This window comes from Ciona robusta, chromosome 8 (genome assembly GCF_009617815.1).
Source record: "Ciona robusta chromosome 8, ASM961781v2".
NCBI classification, from domain to species: Eukaryota; Metazoa; Chordata; class Ascidiacea; order Phlebobranchia; family Cionidae; genus Ciona; species Ciona robusta.
The window spans coordinates 8,129,795-8,150,499 of NC_143242.1; the positions used below are offsets into that span (position 1 = coordinate 8,129,795).

Below are 20,705 nucleotides of genomic sequence, written 5' to 3' on the forward strand. Positions count from 1 at the left end.
TAATGTATGGCAGATGAAACGTTGATGACTAAACCCCTCACATGGCTGGTATCCATTGTTTGTAACCCATAAACCACCATCTGCCCTACATGGTGATGGTGGTTGGTATAACCTGCCACACCAAGTTCCAACACAACGTACATTGCTGAAGTTTATTTTCAAATTTCACAAAAAAAACTTTTTTACATTCGCCAAATATTTACGAGAATAATAAACAAACAGCAAGGCCGAGAAGTTGAGGAAAAACCACAAAAACTTCACTGGTTTCACAGTGAAGATCAAATTATTCATTTACAGAATTCAATTTGAAATTGTGGTGAAATGTTTCGCTGTAATGCAACTTATGTGATGTAACAATGAACTAATTATCGGCTCATTGTTACATCACAATAAATATTAAGTTGAATTGCAAAACATACAAAGGTGCAGAAAGATTTTTTTTTAAATTTTTATAATTTTTAATTTTTTTTTAATGGAGTCATTTAAGCAGGAATTTCCCACAAAATTATTTCAACTCAAAATTTTAACATTTTTCCGCTGGGTGAAATTTTAACATTTTTTTGCTGAGTCAGATATTTTAAATTTATTTGATGACTTAAATAACCAATTTAAAATCCAGCATTGTTATGTAACAATGGATGCATTGATGCAACAATAGCATTGTCCGGCAACAAAGAACGTACCGGTATATTAGAAGAACAAGAATAAATAATATTTACAAAATAAATGTTTCTATACAAGGGGGGTTATTATTATTTACAAATTTCATGCGTGTTAATGGGTCACCTATATACAACATAGAAATAATATACAATTATCGAGAGTTAGCTTTTGGGGGTCGACCGTTTCCACTTGACCGCATTTGTTCCTCGAAAGTAGTTTGTAAACATTTGTCTTCACCAAGTTTACGGAATTTGGGTCGGAAAGATTTGGTGTCCCCGTGGTTTGTGCCTATGATGTTATAATGGGGTGTTTTACTTTTGTTACTAGTTAGGTGCGAAAGGATAAAGAATTATGTAAATAAACGTTAATTATATTTCAAACAACACTTTATCAGCCAAATGGCATTAGAAATAAATGTTGTTTACCCCAACATTGTAGAGCTCACTCGTATACAATTACCTGAAGTTTGTTGTTGTTTTTGTTGCGAAGGTTTTTGGGGGGAGGTCGCCGAGAATTCAAGGAAATTGTCGGAAAGTTCGTCGGCTGTGGGGGGTTGATAATTACCAGGTTGATTTAGGTGTTTATAAAAATTAGCAAAAAAATAATCAAAACGAAGAGGAAATCCGCAGCAGAACAAAAGAGCTCTGGATAGATAGAATACCAAAGAGCACAGTAGTATTCAACAACAAAGGTGTGAGGCAGATAGTTAAACAAATCTAACTTATTGTTTGCAATATTCACCTGGTGTGAATGAATCCACGACCCTCGTACTTGTTTCCTCCCCTTCATTGTTTATTGGCCTGTAACAATACTTACTGTTATCTAACAATTGAAATACGAGGTCATAGTCAATATTCACATCCTACTCTGAACAATGGACCTTTGTTACAAACAATGTGTTTTATGTTTGTATTATGACATCATATAGTGGGAAATCCCATTTCAACATATTTATTTGCTTGCACAAATAAGGTTTTTTACGCAGTGCGTCACAGGGCCCAAGTTTGCCCATTACCCCAACATTGTATTTGTACCCGAAGGTAGGCGACAAGGGCTTTTTAATAATGGATGAGATATCTTTCCTTGACATCTGGGCCAAGGTTAAAAACTCCATCTACTCCAGGTGTCACCAAGAGTTCACCAATTGGACACCAAGTACTTCATATAATATTCTATTAACTGTGAAAACTTGCAGAAAATACATTTCTGGAAGCTTTGTCATAGAACATAGGATCATATTCATGCAAACCCCACAATCACCTGAAGTGTGTGAGTGACGACGGTTGTAACATCGTTTCGCTCGAACTTTGTTTCTCGCTATACACAATATCAATCGGCCGAATACCCGAGATGTTCTGCCAAATGTTTCCGATACGTAGTGAGGTTTTCCACGCTTCGTTCCTGTGGGGGCAACTTATTACTAGATGTTACTTGTTTATGGGGGTGGTCGGGAAGTTACCTTGTATGTTTATTTATCCTCGCATGGTGGGGCAACTACAGTCGTTATAACACGGGTGTTCTGTTTCATACACCTTGTGCCCGCTTACAAGTTACCACGTATGTAACTTATTTATCCTCGCATGGTGGGGCAACTACAGTCGTTATAACACGGGTGTTCTGTTTCATACACCTTGTGCCCGCTTATGAGTTACCAAGTATGTAACTTATAAGACACGCCTTGAACCCGCACCCTCTGAATACAAGGAATCCCCACTGAGCTTCAGCAACATTACCAAGTTACGAACACAGACGTTAACATGATTCTGCCACTAATGTCACCGAACATAATGTAACAAACTTTCGACTTCAGGATGATAACTTCAATATTATTCCAACAATACACCTAATATTTATGAATAGACCTCACCTTGTCACACAATCATCCAGAGTGGGTTTATCGGCAACCCCCGGTAATTTATCATCATCCTCGTTTAGACTATCCACCACCACCTCCAACACACGATGTACGAGGGAAGCAACGTAAGCATCATCGTCGTTTCCCCCCCACCCGCACATCCAGCCCTCCACATCGAACAACGACGTCGATAACTCACAGAAGAATTGGTTGATGGAAAGCGACTCCCCCAACCCACCAACCCAGGGGTTGAAGTTGAGGTCAAACTCCCTCGCTACCCCGTACTCGTTATGTGGGGATAAATACCCAACATCTAAGATACTTTCCAAACAATCCACGTCGCACTTCGTGTTTTGAAGCCAAATCCTCCGTCGTGATTGGAGGGTTTCGTCGTCAGGAGGTGGTTTCCCCAATCCGATACCAAAGCATCCTCGCTCCGTGATAGAAAGTGCCGACTCATCGAAAATACTGCACGCGTCACAATTACCACTGTAGCAATTATTCCCCGCATTGCATTGTGGGGGAAGGTAGTTCCCGTTTAAATCCGTCTTGTTTTCGTTGATTTCTATGGAAAACACAGGTTCCTCGGAACTCTCGACACTAGGTGTCGCTAAATCGAAGAAACTGGATGAGTCATCAACCTCAGAATCCTTAGCGACGTCAGCAAAAATTGCGCGATACCCCTCCCATAGTTGGCCCGTCACTTTCTCGCTCGATGTCAACCGCGGTTTGTAGATTGTTTCCAACCTGCTCACTGATCCCCCTAGTGGACAACCATCGTCACCCTCCCACAACGAGGGTGACGGACACCACAACCAACTTTCCGATCCATCAACCACAGATTCAGGCGAATGTGGCGACTTGTGCGCCGGTTCAAACTCGAGAAACCCGGACTCGGGGTCGCGGAACCATTTACTTTGTGGTCGTTCGCTCACTGTGGGCAACTCATGGTTGGTATATAGATGGCAAATATCTTCTTCCAATAAATTCTGCTTCGAAGCAAGATATCCTGGATACATAAACCTATGTGTGACATCATCAATCGAAGCTTCAAAGCCAGGATCGACTTGTTTACGGAGTTTTCGCTGATTACGCTGACTCATTGTGATCTTGCGTTTATTTTGATTTTTAGTGTTGCCAGATATATTTTCCTTTCCCAGATGCAGGTTTGCGGGAACACTGCTGCTCCCTTTCCTTCCCCTTCTCCTGCCGCCATCTTTGATCCATCGTGGGTTGCCGCCATCTTTGATCCATCGTGGGTTGCTCCTCACAGGGTGCGTGGTTTTATCCGGGGGTAAATATTCAGGGGGGTGAGGTTTCTTTTTCCGAGGTCGACGAGGTTTTTGAAGGTTCCGAGTTCGAGGGGGATTCTTGGGGTCAGGGTTTGTTTCAGGCGTTGACCTGGAAGTTAAGGAGTTATTTTTACAAGAAATCAAATTTAACGATTATCCCATTATAGGATGTCTAAATAGTCGGTCTGATAAAACACATCGTATAAAAATATAACTCACTAAAACTTTTGAAAATTGTCAGTAAGTAACAATTAACAAGGTTAACATTTTGTAATGTCTTAAACACATTGTTGTTGGCAAGGTGATTGTTAAGTTGAGCAACATTAATATGTCGGGTAATTATTAACCTTGAGACAGTAAGCATATATTGGGATTAATATTGTGTTCATTTCTAAACTAGAGTTTGTGCTTAATGTCACCATTGTGGACGTATGTGTTCTTGGACAAGACAACAATTGCTCTAACCAAGTGGTCACCAATGGCTCATCTAAGCTGTCAGCCATACATAAAACCATCAGCCACAAAGTTCCAACACTCACACATCATGTTTCTTCCAACATTCGGGTAAATTGTTGGTTTGTGTTTCAGTTTCCCCGGGTTTTAAAGATGGAAATACATCGTGATAATTTTCCTTGAATTCTCGACGTTTCTTTTGTTTAACACTTGTTGCGACATTCTGTCCTTCATCCGAACTTGAACTGAGTTTGCCGTCTAAATATAAATATGTTGTGCGTCAAACTTGTGTGTTACTCATATTATTAGTCACATTTTCATAACACAATTATAAACCTGCGTCATATTTGTAAATTAGTCACGGTGTTAGACTTCTTATCGCCCACTTTTGTAATATTCTATATGGGTGAAGTCCTACAGTGAGGCAAAATTTGGGCCAATTTTTATAAATTTTTTTATTTATTCGAATCCGATAACAAAGATCAATTTCATCTTTTATTATGACATCACAACAAGTCACTGTGACATCATCATACCTGAAAACAGATGAACGGCTTTAAGTTTATTGTATAAGTTTTCTATGAGTGACTCAATGTCGCCCTCTAATGGAGGAGTGGTTGAATCGTCAACAGCCGAGCGCAAGCAGTTGACAGCCATTTGTTTCTTCATGAGAACTTCGTCAGGGAAAGTGAAAGAATTCGAACGTTTGTTGTATTTTGCTTTCGGTTTTCTGGAAATTCAACGGTAATTGACATAATAAAATTAAGGGTCATCAAAATACACTTTTCTGGAAATTTAAACAAAAACTTGAATTATTATAATATTTGCAAAATACTGTCACCAAAAACACTTTATAAAAAGACTTTCTCCGCAATTATGGATAAAGTACAAAAACTTTCACTATAAAAAAGGTTTGGTCAATACACCGAAACTACAGCTACGACATTGATTAAAACAACATCGATGTTTTATTTAAATTTAAAAAAAATTTGTGAAAAATTATTCACAAATGAGAATTCAGATTTACTGGTCAGTTTCAATACAAACATAACAGCACAAGTGTATAAACAAAACTGTATTTCACCTTTTCTTTGAGCCGGGCAAACTAGCGAATATTGTTTCTTCTTTATGAGCGAGATGAATGTCGTTTGTGTAATGCGAGTTGATCAGTAGATTAATCACATGACGAGAATAAATAATGGAATCTATTCCGTGTAGTTCAAGTTGAGAGGAAAGCCAAGAATATACAAAAGTCAAGTCCGACATAACGACTGTGGGGTAAAGTAAGTATATCAACAAATATTTGGAAAGAATAACTTTTGTGCTGATGTATGGGGTTTTAGACTTAACTGTAAACCATTTTTGTGAAAAGTTCGGCAAAAAACGACGCTGCACATATGTGGATAAGCTTCTAACCAAAACCCATATAACCTAACATGGTAATTTGGTCTAATTTTAAATATGGAAGATTGTGGACCAACTTTGAAAACAACAGTCGTTAAAACACGCTTTGACTTACTTTTATTAAAATACGAACAAATCAAAAGAGGTGGGCGAGAATTCGGTTAGGGAAGTCCCCCGCTTGAAAGCAGAAAACTTTGTTCGGTTTCCGATCCACAGAAAATATCATTGCAAACATTGTGGGGATGCAGGCAACTCTGGTTTGTTTATTTTATTCCATTATCTGGTTGCTTGTATAACTTTCGCTACCGTAAACAACCTGAAACAGAAGTTATTAATTTCCTGTAAATAATTTAAAAAAAACTATATTTTTATGAAACTTTCTTGGTAGCATAAATGTTATACGACACAATTTTCATCTCCAATGTTTCGGTTTAAAAACTAAAACCATTTTTGAAACCGAAATGCAAATATATAGATATAGCCCGTCATGTCCGAATTGAAACTGACCAGCAAAAGTTTTTTCTTTAAATAGACATAAAAAACATCTCAACCTAAAGTTTAGATGTTTTAAAAATTTTAGATGTTTTAAAAATTTAAACCTTTAAGTTAACGAAACCTTAAAATAACAGAGAATAGACATCCTATTATAATAACCATTTCAAACTAACACTGTGTATGTTTATACTACACCAACATATGTGTGTGTGTTTATTAATTAGGAGGAAGTGTCGACGGGATGTTATGTGTCATACTATAATATCTCAGACCTTACAATAAACATTAGATCTTCATTCACTTTCAATAAACTTTTGGAGGGTGAATAACAAAAAATTAATTTTAAATATTATAACAGCAACAAATATTTTATTAAAAACAAAATTAAATGATTTTGTTCTAATACTTTCAATTATTTCTTCAAAAACGTTTAACTATTCTAGAAATTTATAATAAACTGAATTAAATTAAATATTCTCTGTAATTCTAGAATTCCCCCCACTATAATCCTTTGTAAACAATAACAATTGTGACGTAAACAAAACAACAAAGCAATTTACGCCTCAAACGTCGATCAATAATTAACATTGCGCAACATTACACCAACACTGCCAGAGGCATATATATCAAAATGACGTCATCAACTCTTTGTTGCCCCCGTGACCATGACGTCATACCATATGACGTCGATTTCACACTTACGGGAGTTGTCGCTATAACTTCCAAGGTGTGCCAATGGCAAGCTATTTTAATTGGTTTAATCTATTTTAAAATCCATTAAAAAAGTAGATTCAAATATATAAGAACAATATATTTTTAAATAACTCAAAATACAGAATAACGATTTTCTCGATTCGTACATTTTTAAATTTATATTTAAATTATTTAAACTATATTTCTATAGCGGTGCTCTGTGCTGCCGCTTAGTGGGTACTTCGATAAATATGTTTTACCGCTTGGTGTAGCTTACAGAGAACAATTACACGAAATGGGGCATTTATCTTAAAATATTCTCCAAATTACCTGTGAAACAGAACACCCGTGTTATAGCGATGCCCCGTTGCCCCGTTGCCCCGCCCATGCGAGGATAAATAGGTTACATCACAGATCTCTAATAGGCCATGGTTCCATTCGTACATAACGTTGCGTTGAAACAATTATTCCCAAAACAGCACGTCAGTGGAAATCACATAATCGCGCTTATTTTAAATATAACCAAATCTTTTCACGCAATGCTTATCAATTATGCGCTGTGACGTCCTTGGAAGTGAGGGCGTTGGCCTCGTGCTGTTAAAAACTCAACGCATCTTTAACGTTTTAACTTTTCATGTCGAAACCTATTTTACGTGATTACAACATCGCTTGATAATCTTGGTGACGTTCGTCCCGTTTCTACCACAAGCAAATGTACGGCAGATTGGGGTAAGACGGTTGTTTTCATGCTATTTTCAAAGAATATTTACATAAAACATACACCCGTAGTTTCATGACTCTAAAGAGCGTTTTTAACTGTTAAAAACACAGGTATGCCTCTCACTATATGTCACGTGTTCTCCTAACCGGCCGGCCAAAGTTTGGATCATCCCACCGGGTGTTTGTTGAACCCGAGAAGCAAACCGTTAACGCATGCAGGTAACCAAGTAGCTGAAATGTTCGGCTCATTTATCTCAAGTGTTGGAACAAAATATTGTAATGTTTGGCCACCATATGGGTTAAGTTGGGTTGCCTGTATTGTCAGTCATTGTGGTTGTCGCGTCTGTTTAAAACCCAGAGGTTTGAGTTCGAGGCTTGACGCTGCTACCATTGTGGTCGTATGTTTCTTTGCCCCGCCATGCGAGGATAAACAAGTTCATTCATTCAATCAAATGACACCAATACACCGTAAATAAAGGTCAATCACATCAACGAAGCGTTAAAATTACGCTCGAATAACCTTAAGTACATTTGCCTAACAGGTAACGCATGCAAATATCACTCAAGCATTTGCATTTGAGCATAAAAAGAAGCCGTCCGTACTGTTTTAAACCTTTCGTTAAATAATAAAATTCATTTTTATGCTAAAATTCAACATTTATTTTATAGTTCGGTTATATCAACGTATTTCAGAGATTCCACCCACGTTGACGTGTTGCCGAGCATAACTGAAGGTTTGGGGCGAAGCTAAAGGTCACTTATAAAAAGGAAGGAGTCAAATTTAAACAGGTCCCATGAAATGAAATTAAAGTCTCAGAAAAAATTGTTAAAACTGAATTATTAAAATTTGTTAGAAAATATGTCTACTACAGTATCAGTTTATGTGTTATTTTTTTACGGGCTACCTTTATACAAGTAAAATACTAAATAAATTAAAAAAACGGAAAGTGATCAAAAGGTTATAGGCGGGTGTTTTGTCCATATATAGTTTTACCCGCAGTTTTAACGACTGTCGTTTTGCTGCCAATCCATCAACCATACGTTGTTTTAATTAAATTATTCTTCGATATAGTATTCCAAGTCATTAATATCAATTATGTCATGTTAAGCTAATAATAGAACAAAAAGCGCGGCTGTTTCATCTGGACCAACACTATAATATTAATATAATAACTTTTATTTGTCTCCTCGATTACAGTAACGAAGATTTAGAAATATTTTAAACGAAAAGACAGGATATAGCGACAAAACAACAGTTGTTAAAACACGCTTACGGTTAAAAACATATTTACATTTAGTTGGAAGAAAATAAGCGTGGTCGCTACACCTAACGGACAAACAAGCCATTTATTTTAATTGAGTTAAACTTCTAATAGAAACAAAAGTGTGCGTAAAGATATATGGATAATGTATTTGATTAAAACAACCATAATGTTTTTATTTAAATGAAAAAATAGCAACGTTGATTGATGACGTGGCATAAATTTTATGGTTTTTGCGAACCTTCTACGAAAACCACTGAACCGTTTCCCGACGTCATTAATTGTTACATCATAATTAAGTTTATTATTTAATTGTTTCCATTAAGCCACATCTGCAATATTTCTCGCAAACATGTTTTTCTTAAACATATATTTTTATGGTAGAATTTGTGCTTTATATATATCGTGGATGCGTGTTGTTGTATGCGTGTTGTTGTATGCGTGTTGTTGTATGCGTGTTGTTGTATGCGTGTTGTTGTATGCGTGTTGTTGTATGCGTGTTGTTGTATGCGTGTTGTTGTATGCGTGTTGTTGGATGCGTGTTGTTGCATGCGTGTTGTTGTATGCCTGTTGTTGTATGCGTGTTGTTGTATGCGTGTTGTTGTATGCGTGTTGTTGTATGCGTGTTGTTGTATGCGTGTAGTTGTATGCGTGTTGTTGTATGCGTGTTGTTGTATGCGTGTTGTTGTATGCGTGTTGTTGTATGCGTGTTGTTGTATGCGTGTAGTTGTATGCGTGTTGTTGTATGCGTGTAGTTGTATGCGCGTTGTTGTATGCGTGTTGTTGTATGCCTGTTGTTGTATGCGTGTTGTTGTATGCGTGTTGTTGTATGCGTGTTGTTGCATGCGTGTTGTTGTATGCCTGTTGTTGTATGCGTGTTGTTGTATGCGTGTTGTTGTATGCGTGTTGTTGTATGCGTGTTGTTGTATGCGTGTAGTTGTATGCGCGTTGTTGTATGCGTGTTGTTGTATGCGTGTTGTTGTATGCGTGTTGTTGTATGCGTGTTGTTGTATGCGTGTTGTTGTATGCGTGTTGTTGTATGCGTGTTGTTGTATGCGTGTAGTTGTATGCGTGTTGTTGTATGCGTGTTGTTGCATGCGTGTTGTTGGATGCGTGTTGTTGTATGCGTGTTGTTGTATGCGTGTTGTTGTATGCGTGTTGTTGTATGCGTGTTGTTGTATGCGTGTTGTTGTATGCGTGTTGTTGTATGCGTGTAGTTGTATGCGCGTTGTTGTATGCGTGTTGTTGTATGCGTGTTGTTGTATGCGTGTTGTTGTATGCGTGTTGTTGTATGCGTGTTGTTGTATGCGTGTTGTTGTATGCGTGTTGTTGTATGCGTGTTGTTGTATGCGTGTTGTTGTATGCGTGTTGTTGTATGCGTGTTGTTGTATGCGTGTTGTTGTATGCGTGTTGTTGTATGCGTGTTGTTGTATGCGTGTTGTTGTATGCGTGTTGTTGTATGCGTGTTGTTGTATGCGTGTTGTTGTATGCGTGTTGTTGTATGCGTGTTGTTGTATGCGTGTTGTTGTATGCGTGTAGTTGTATGCGTGTTGTTGTATGCGTGTAGTTGTATGCGTGTTGTTGTATGCGTGTAGTTGTATGCGTGTTGTTGTATATAAGTTACATTTGCATACAAGTTACATTTATCTCTCCGAATATGAAAGTGAAAATCAAACTCGTTGAAACATCAAAGAGAAGGAATTAGCACCACAACGACAGTTGTTTAAACACGCTCAGGGGTAAAACTACTGAGTAAAAACGTTAATTAATTAAAAATATTTGATCTCTAATTAAACTTAGATGAACCAGAGATAACCACATATTAACAACGGGATTTTCTATGAACATTTTTTATTTTTTTTAGGAAAGTATTTTTAAAGACAATTATAAGAACTAGAATTTTAGGACAATGGCAGTCAGTGAAGAAATAACGGTAATGTTTCAATTGTTTGATAAGAAAGGCGAGGGAAGCGTCAACCATGAACAGATGACGTCATTCTTGACGTCACTGGGTTATCACATGACGAAGAAGGAGATTGATGACGTCATATCTCGGTATGACGTCAACAAGTCAAATGCTTTGGAAATCGAAGAATTCGCGGAAATGACGAAAGATCTGATGACGTCGGTTGATGACATCACGATTAAGTTAGCATATGACGTAAGTAGATGCAATGGACCAATCAGAATCGAGTATTTTTATTATTTTCTTGTTTTTACTTTAAAGTAGTTTTTACCCATAGCGTGTTTTAACGATTGCTTGTTTTGCTGCTTTTTCTCTTCATTGTTTTAATTAATTTGATCTTTGCTATCGTCGAATAGATAAATAATAATTCTCCTGTTAGTTTATATTATTTCTATGCAGGTATTCGACCCTGACGGACATGGTTACGTCACAAAGCGCCAAGTCGAGCGAATTTTACAAAACCTTTCGATTCGAATTTCAAAATCCGACCTTGAAGAAATGATGGGTGACGTAGGTGATTACGTCACATATCAACAGTTCGTTGACATCATCAAATAACGTCATCTTGAAATGACGTCATGAACCATTTTGCTGTTGCCATTCTTCTTTAAACGCCATGAAAACTAAACTGTTAATAATTATAGTTTTTCAACTAACCCCTTCTCTTTGTCTTTGTGTAAATTGTGTTTGAGTAAGTTGGGGTAAGACGGGACGTGTTTTGGTCTCTTTGATCGTCCCATTTGGTAGCAAACAAACGAACGTCACATAATTATGTAACCGTATCCTCACGACTCCCGTAGGCCACATGATCAGAATATTTGGAAATATTCCGTGCTAAAGGTGTCCCGTCTTCCCCCACCCTACTATGACATTATATTAACGTGTTCCATTCTACTCGAATTTATGTTCTTTCTTTATTATGACATCACAATCCTTTGTTTGAGCCCGCGACATGTCAATTACTATGCATTATTACGTCATAGATTAAATTACTAATTCGAACCGGATTCATTATTATCCGATTATTTGATAATAAACGAAACGAAATACTCGTAACAGATGCGTTTGTCGGTTAATAATGGCAGCTTTATGGTTTCATTATGACGTCATAGTTACCGCAGAAAAGTTTTTGAATAAATCAATGAATCGATAAAGTGACGTCACAATTAACTTTAAACAAACAAAGCTTTTGTTTCAAAATTCGAGAAACGAGGTGAGAGGTCACGTGTCTTCGCGCTGACTATGACGACATAATATCAGCTGTTACGCGAGAGAAGGAGAGAAAAACATTTCGCGGAATCGTCGATGGAGCCGCGTGTTGCAACAAAGGGGATTGTTCTTTGTGAACGATTGTTAGCTAACAATGGTTGAGTAAACGGTTCCAGAATTTGTTGATTCTAAAATTATATGTTGGGTTTGTGACGTATAAGTAGTAAGAATACAAAACCGTAAGCGTGTTTTTTTGGTTTTGTCGCTGCATGTATATTATTACTAAGTAGATAGAATGTGGGTTTAGGTTTCTAATTGTTTGTGTTTTATTCAGGGGGTAGATAACTTTGCTGTATTGCTGACGTCATAGCGCTATTACGTCATGAGTAACAACCGTGACGTCACAGTGCGACCGGAAATTACGTTGCAACTACCTACGTCATCAGCTTTCGCAAAAGGTAAGTTGTGTTAATTTTGAATTAAACTTATTTATTCTGGCGTGTACAACCTATCAGTGACCACTGGGTTGAAGCAATTGTCGTTAAGTGTTTTGCCCAAGGACACATACGCCCACAACAACGGTAGCAGCAATGAGCCTTGAACCTGTAACCCTTTGGCTAGAATGCAAGCGCTCTTTTACACGGCGTTCCGCTTTGTCCACCATGGTTATGATGTCATCGATGATGTCATACTTTATCATCGCATCTGATCATATTAACCAAGGTTGAAACATGTGGCGCAGTGGTCACTGATGGGTTGTACAAATTGTCAGCCATGCATAATAAACAATCACCCACAAAGTTACATACGTGGTAACTTGTAAGCGGGCACGAGGTGTATGAAACAGAACACCCGTGTTATAACGATTGTCGTTACCCCGTCGTGAGGATAGATAAGTTACATACGTGGTAACTCCTAAGCTGGCATGTGGTGTTTAAAACCATACCGATAAACAAGTTACATCCTTACATATTAATATAACAATATTTCCATGTTAGCACCAGCGAAGATAGACACAGGATGTGGTGTATGGATCGTCCGACCTCGTTGGTTGGTGAGGTTTGCGACACCGAAGTGGTTCCTTGCAGCGATATCGTTTTTTATCTTGATCCAAAGTATGTTGGTGTCGGGAATCACAAGTTCGGTGATCACAACTATTGAAAAAAGGTGAGGGGTGGTGGATGTGGTGTAGCAAAAATACCAAAAACATATTTTTCTAAATACCAGCATCATTAGTCTGTTATTAAAATTTCTTTGGTTCGCCATTCGTTGAATGTTGGACTACATTTTTGTTTGCTCCGGGTTTAGCAAACGTTAATCATTAAACAATAGTTTAAACTACAAGACGGGTAAAACAACAGTTGTTAAACACGCTTAAAGTGAAACAGGTATTTTGATTTAATCGGAACAAAGAATCGTGTTCCCTTCAAGACTATTTTAACTTACATACCCATTTTAACTTACGTAACCAGTTTTACTTACATACCTAATTTTCCAGGTACGGGCTGAAAAGTGCTGAGTCAGGTCTCATTGTGTCCAGTTTCGACATCGGAAGTTTAATTGTCGTCGTTTTTATTTCGTATTTTGGCGGCAAAAGCCACCGTGCGAGAATCGTGGGAATCGGGGCCATTGTTGTGTCAATAGGTAAGTGTGATGTCATAATGAAACAGTGTTACGCATAACTTGTACTGCTGTTGACATATTATTATAAACAGCTCTTGTAAAATATTTCTAAAACCTGTGTTTCAATAGCATATTACAGCGAGGCATTATCATCATGGAGTTACTTAAGCATTAAAATGTTCATATTCTGCTCCTTTTGTTACCAAGCATAATATGGGATACAACCTGTTAATGTCTTGTCATATGGCAGAGGAAATGTTGGTATTATAAAACTAATGTCAGCTTATTTAGTAGGATGGGGGAAGATGGGACACTTTTTCATTGTGTTTCCCATCCAATTTGATAGTAAACAAAGAACATTCAAAGAAATATAAAACTGTATCCTCACGACTCGCACAGACCATTGTTAATTGTTTAAAACAAGATTATGATATTTAGATATTATCTGTTAAAGGTGTCCCATCTCCCCCCACCTTACTATATATTAGAAATATAAAGTTAAACAACCTCCACTTCCACCACCAGGTGCCGCCATGTTCGCCTTCCCTCAATTTATTTCCTCCCCGTACCAACCCCCTAACCACTTGCCACAAACATCTTATAAACTGATGTGTCGACCAAACGCAACGAACACATCCGATGTTTTGTGCCAAGCGCAGGTTAGTTAGAATACAACATATGTGTGTGTGTGTAATATATTAATATTTAAACTGACCAGGCAACCTGGATACAACACGGTTGTATTCCAGTATTAGGAGGCACGTTAATATTATTAGTTGGATATTTCTCCTTTATAAATATTGTAAGTATGATACATCAACAAACATAACAGTTCATGTATATAACAATTGTCTTTATTTTCAAACATTTTGTTTCAAACTAAAACCATCTTTCCAAGAAGTTTAGTTTAACGATATTTATTTGTGATGTCATACTTGGTTGATTGATGACATCATAATCTTGTAACACATGTCCATTGTCACTTCATAATCAACCTTGTCTGTGTGATGTGTGGTACAAAGTATGTTGGGGGTAAAGTATACCAAACACACAGTATATTCAATCCACAGTATATAAATTACAAAGTGAATAAATTATGAACATATTAAAACACAGTGTATTCAATTCCAAAGTATGTTTAATACACAGGAAGCAAACGCAGTTTACCTTTCATTATTCGTGGTCTCAAACATGATCATGGGAATTGGGAGCACACCGATATACACGCTCGGTACAACTTTTATTTACGATAATGTTGCAAGGGACGACGCTTCGTTTTATATCGGTAAGTATTTTCATGCTTGGCAAACTTTGTTTTCACAGATAATTTAATTAATTTGTATTTGCATATTAATGGCAATCCCGTACCTTAGCAAAGTCAGCAGGTGTCATTATCTATAAATAGATCTATAAGTGTTGTTAAAGTTCCAACCCCCCCAGGGTATATGTTGTTTATTGTAACTTGTCAATAAACGTAATTACTTTGTACAGGGTTGTTAGAATCTACATGATGATGCAATAAACAACTTTGTTTAAATAACAATACATATTGTTTGTAAATATATTTGTCCCTAAGGTGTTAATTCCCATTTCTTTGCTATATTAATTATAGACATGCAGTGAAAGTGAAAGTATAGATAGCCTTATATTTAAATATTTGCAACCCACTGTGAGTTGCTTCTTATAAGGTTTAACAGCCACCTTTTTAACCAAATTCTCTTTTATTTATTTTATCCGTTCGTGTTATAACAGCTGTTTTTTGATGTTAATTCACATATTTATAATGCTTCCTACACCCCCAGTATTTGTGAAACCTAACCACTAACCTAAAAAATTAATTGTTCCCCCCAGCGATTGTATACGCCATGGGAGCTGTAGGACCAGCGGTCGGTTACCTCCTCGGTGGGTTCTTTCTCACTTTTTACATCGACCTTGGAAACCTCATTTCATCCGATGACCCTCGGTTCCTGGGAGCTTGGTGCGTTGGTGTGGTTATATATTATATAAGTTTATAGTTTATAATATCCTCTGGCAAGTTTTTATTTGTAATCTTAATTGGATCTCTTTTAAACTTAAAATTAATAAACTAAATGAACATAACAACATTAACAACAACCCCAGGTGGTTGGGTTATCTCATCAGCGCTGGTTTGATCCTCGTGTCGTCTTTCTTCCTCATCTTGTTTCCAAGAAAGTTAAAGTTTAATCCTCCCCTGTAAGTATATGTGATGTCTATGTTATTGTTACCAACATTAGTTTATGTATTTTATATAATGTTAAATATATTATATAACCAGAGTAAAAAGATTAATTTTATCCTTATGTTTCATTTTTAGCATGAGCTCATACCGCATGGCAGACGTAACATTAGAATAAAATAAACCCACTGTTTCACGTGGTAGCACAAGTGACAGAATATTTAAATATTGCTTTAAATTTTATTTTTATTCCAACTTCCAGCGAAACGCCGATGGATAGCAGTTTAGGGGAAGTCCCGTCCACCCCCGTTACCGAGACGACCGTCGAGGAAAACTTTGAAAGTTTGGATTCTTCTGTTATTGGGTTTGGGGATAATTTAAAAGGTGGGTTTGAGTGTTTTGGCATTTTAAACCAAATTCACTTATAATTGGTTAAAACTCCACCAGTTGGTTTTGTTTAAATGTAACTTATAATATTTATCAAGTTATTGGCGTAATTTCCCAGCATTGGTTGGATTATGTTTACTTTTTACTTAGTAACACTCGTTCCATTTGTTGAAACACCTGCATCGTTATGTTTTCGCCCAGATTTACCGAAAGCGTTTCTGTCCCTCCTCACCAACCCCATATACCTTTGCGTCACAATCTCGGCAACTCTGGAATTTTCCACCGTCACCGCTTTTCTTACGTTCGTGCCAAAATATTTACAAAGTCACTTCAACAGTGATACTGTCAAGTCAAGCATTATGACTGGTAGGTTTCTATTTAAACTTTTGTTTGTGGGGTTTCTAAATAGCGGTGTTTATTTTATGAATTTCTGTTCTAATTGTTAATTCTCTATACATATTCGAAACCAGAATACATTTGCCTACAATGGTGTTATTCCCATAAATTGATTTTACAAAAACCCAGGGGTTGCTGCAACCCTTGCTAAATTTCAAGAATAAACTAAAATTAAATAAATTACACCAATATTTATTCACCCCCAGGAGCGATCCTCGTTCCCAGTGCAGGGACCGGCATCTTACTCGGGGGTTACGTCATAAAGAGGTTTCGTCTAAATATGACGGGATGCGCGCAAACCGCGTTGCTAAGCAACCTGTTGTCCCTTCTTCTCTTCATCTCAGTTTTTTTCATCAGCTGCGAAACCCCGTTCATAATCGGGGTTAACAAGTTCGTTGAGGACCCCATGTCTAATGTGTGAGTTGTGGGTTAGCTATGGGTGTCGGGGTAGTAGCCATGAATCAGTAAATTCAAGCTTTTTATTTATTTTAACGACATCACTTAAGAGTTTAGTTTTAAATCAAAAAATTTTGTTTTGCACATGTAGTCTATAAATAGAAAAGTGTCCTTCCAATATAACTTAATCTATGAATTAAAGTTAGCAATAACGCACCTTATGTTATAATTTGTTAAATACCTAAAACACAAAGTCTAAACACGTTTAATGTCTGTACCTACACCCCATGTTTTACCGATGACCTTTCTTCTCCCAGTTTAATGAAAGGTTTGCCATCTGCTTGTAACTCCGATTGTTCGTGCGAAACATCGACGTTTAGCCCGATATGTATAAGTGGACTTACATATTATAATCCATGTTATGCTGGATGTGGTGTTAAAGTGGATGGCAACGCAACGCAGGTTTGTTTGTTTTAAAATATTTTTAAACTTTCAAAACTATGTTGTTGTTGCTACCAGGTGAATTAGAAATTGCTTTTCTTATAAAAACATCAACTTTATTTCACCCCGGTTGCATTCGTCATACGACGGGACATTTTATAAAAATGTTTGACAAATATTAGTTGGTTCTACTTTTAGAAACAATTAAAAGCAAATTTTTTGTTGCTTAAAAGCTTCTTATCTGGTAAATACTGTTATGTATATATGATGCCAATAGTCTTGTTGTATTGAGGCAAAACGTTGGTGAGTGATCAACGTTTCCACCAGGAACGCTAAAATCTCTTATCTGTCCAGATGTTCAGTAATTGTTCGTGCCACACCCCGGTTGCCGGTAGCAACGATGACATCGGGGTGGCTGGGTCATGTGACCGGGATTGTTCCGCTTCGTTGATTCCGTTCTTGTTCTGTTTGTTCCTCGTAACCATGGTGGGTTGGGTGTTTATGGGGGGAGGGAGTTATAACACGGGTGTTCTGTTTCAAACACCTTAAGCTATCGTGTATGTAACTTTGTGGGTGATTGTTTTCCGTATGGCTGACAATTTAGACAACCCATTAGTGACCACTGGGTTGGAGCAATTACAGTTAAGTGCTTTGCCTAAAGACACATATATTCACAATGGTAGCAGCGTCGAGCCTTGAACCCATAACCTATAATATTTTCACTTTCTTTAAATTAATATGATTTCCCATAAAGTATTGATAAGTATGAAGGTCCTTCACGAACTCACACAAATAATGAACCCCAGGCCACGGTATGCGCGCACACACCTTCACTCATGGTAACTTATCGATGCGTCAGAAACGATGAACGTCCGTTTGCTGCCGGGTTGCAATTCGTGTTTCTACGAACTTTGGGTAAGTTAATAATTCCTTCTATGATATCATACACATGTATTGTTTTTATTCGACAAATTTTTCTTTTAGAGTTTTTTTTTGTAATGGTCGTTTGTTGTTAATTACCTTTTTTTGGTTTGTTTTGATTTATGCAATCCACATATCTCCCAGGCTATATAATGTCATGTTAATTAACCCCCGTTATCACACTAACGATTAGCCCCCCACAGCTTACATCCCGGCCCCAATATACTTTGGTTCAGCCATCGACCAAGCTTGTCTTTTATGGAAAGGATCCACGGATGAATGTGTGGGTTCCGATGGATCATGTTTGGTAAGTTGTTGTATCTCTGGTTTGGCTGACAAGGAAATTGTCCTTAAAGTGTCTTGTCCGAAAACACACATAAATATAACGGCATCTAACCCAAAACCTGTGTTTACAACCCATATTCATGAGACTTGAGCACAACACCAAATTAACCCCAAGAAGTGACTATGGTTTATGTTCGGGCATATGAAATACATTGAATATGAATTTAAATGTTGCCGAAGGACTGTCCCAATTAAAATGTGAAAAAACGAAGTCATCACTAGGTTGGAGTTGTTATACGTTTTAATTTTTATAACATAACCCTCCCCCCCCAGTTATACGACGCCGACAAGTTCCGCTCCATTTTCTTCGGGGTGGCGTTCGCTCTAAAGATCGTTGCGTTTTGTTTCGTATTTATGTCATGGGTGTTGTGTCGTCGTAAACATTCCGAGCACACGCACACCACCCGGTGGAGACGACACAGAAGAAGAAAGATGCGGGAGAAGAGAGAGGGGAAGATGGGACAAGAGGGGAAGATGGGACGGGCCAATAATCCAAATACAATATCAGGGATTACAGGTTTATAAGATGTTTATGTTGGCATAAATGTAAAAGCAAAAACACGTATTCGGGCGAGTTTCAATACAAACATAACTGCCCATATGTATTTGTGACAATTATCTTTATTTTGAAACAACAGTGCGACATGTTATACACTCTTCTTCGTTCAGGGCGAATGAAACTTAAGATCATATCAAGTTAAAATAAACCAGCCAGCAATAATTTATAAAACATTATCTTTATTTTTAACAAAATATTTTTTCCACAGATTCCAGCATCCCTGAGATATATGTTTCGAACCCCCAACCCTTGCCAGTGTTGCCAGATACAAATAATCAAGTGGTTTCCAGTGGAAGTGAAACATCGGTGTGCAGCACTGGAAGCAAATCAAGCAACAAACCTTTGATAAAAAACGAGCTCGAACTGAAAACTATTTCCACCAATCAGAAACCAGCCATGAATTCTAGAAGCGAAGATCCCTTGTAACAATCGAGAACAATTAGTTTTAAACAATCATTTATTGTTAACATAGGCAACAGACCTGGGGTGGCAGGGTGGGCGGGCCAACCCCTATATTATGTACTGCAATAATCAGTAAACATTACAACCAATAAGTTTGTGTGCCCGACTACCCCTGCCTCCCCTGTGTTATAAAAACTTTGGTACCCATGAATCGGTTATTTATTATTTTTATCATTCCTAAAACAATGAAATACGTTGCGTGCCTTGCCACCATAAAGGCCATAGGTGTAAATATATCTTTTGTTTTTATCAAGTGCAAATTGTGATTTTTACTAACTTTGATGTATCTTGTTTGCCAGTATTACGCACTAATGTCCAATACCTCTGGGTGAGTTCTATGCACTACAGAACGAACTTGAAGTTCCTACTTTAATACAGAATAGTGCAACAAACACGTCGTCATTTTGTTGTTTGTATCTTTGTGGGTGGGAATTTGAGTGACTTATTCATGGTTGCCACACCCATGCCCACAGTCGAGTTGCTGAAGCTAATGTAGTGTGTGAATAAGCAGACATGACTTTTGGTTTGAGCATTTATCAGTAAATATTCCAACTATGCAGACTATGTGTAAATGTTTGTAGTGCGAGAATAAGCCTTAAAACAACTTACACCTATAATAAGAGTAATAGTGCCAGCATACATTGATAATCGACTTTGATGTGCACATGAATTAACAGCTGTTTAAGAATTAGAATGTCTGGCACCAACAGTTTATTTAATAGAATATTATCTTTACATTAACTTAAAAATGAATAAAAATATATTTATTTCCACAAAAATTGGAATTGGTTAGAAAATGTTTAGGTTTCAAAATAATTAATACAGCAAGTGTAATAAATTCGTATCAAACATTGATCTGTTAATACTTTTTAATTACCTAGAAATCAGTCGTTGCCCTGATGCAGTTTATTTTTAGCCCATAGGGGGTTGTTTGACAGTCGGTTAATATAATGTTAATTAACCATC

At 37.3% G+C, this 20,705-nt stretch overlaps 3 protein-coding genes across 3 annotated transcripts; 2 read left to right on the top strand and 1 right to left on the bottom strand.

The window, feature by feature from the left end:
• Positions 1-138: 138 nt before the first annotated feature.
• On the bottom strand, positions 139-6,008 carry LOC149733063 (uncharacterized). Its single transcript, XM_089883196.1, has 9 exons — positions 5,783-6,008; positions 5,348-5,534; positions 4,800-4,993; positions 4,350-4,521; positions 2,531-3,919; positions 1,924-2,064; positions 1,405-1,463; positions 1,123-1,206; positions 139-951 (listed from the first exon to the last, which is right to left on the bottom strand). Exons 2-9 carry the CDS (start codon positions 5,527-5,529, stop codon positions 815-817), a joined length of 2,358 nt encoding a protein of 785 aa, XP_089739322.1. The 5' UTR covers positions 5,530-5,534; positions 5,783-6,008; the 3' UTR covers positions 139-814.
• Positions 6,009-10,666: 4,658 nt separating this feature from the next.
• Positions 10,667-11,496, top strand: LOC149733064 (neo-calmodulin-like). The gene is made up of 2 exons (XM_089882729.1): positions 10,667-10,998; positions 11,203-11,496. The coding sequence occupies exons 1-2, from the start codon at positions 10,747-10,749 to the stop codon at positions 11,359-11,361; spliced, it is 411 nt and encodes a 136-aa protein (XP_089738855.1). The 5' UTR covers positions 10,667-10,746; the 3' UTR covers positions 11,362-11,496.
• An 816-nt stretch (positions 11,497-12,312) lies between these two features.
• LOC149733065 (solute carrier organic anion transporter family member 5A1-like) lies at positions 12,313-20,131 on the top strand. The gene is made up of 16 exons (XM_089882702.1): positions 12,313-12,470; positions 13,011-13,179; positions 13,511-13,656; positions 14,161-14,294; positions 14,785-14,920; positions 15,487-15,613; positions 15,757-15,849; positions 16,095-16,216; positions 16,421-16,585; positions 16,822-17,032; positions 17,329-17,473; positions 17,807-17,938; positions 18,259-18,367; positions 18,577-18,680; positions 18,992-19,235; positions 19,486-20,131. Exons 1-16 carry the CDS (start codon positions 12,395-12,397, stop codon positions 19,701-19,703), a joined length of 2,331 nt encoding a protein of 776 aa, XP_089738828.1. The 5' UTR covers positions 12,313-12,394; the 3' UTR covers positions 19,704-20,131.
• Positions 20,132-20,705: the final 574 nt, after the last annotated feature.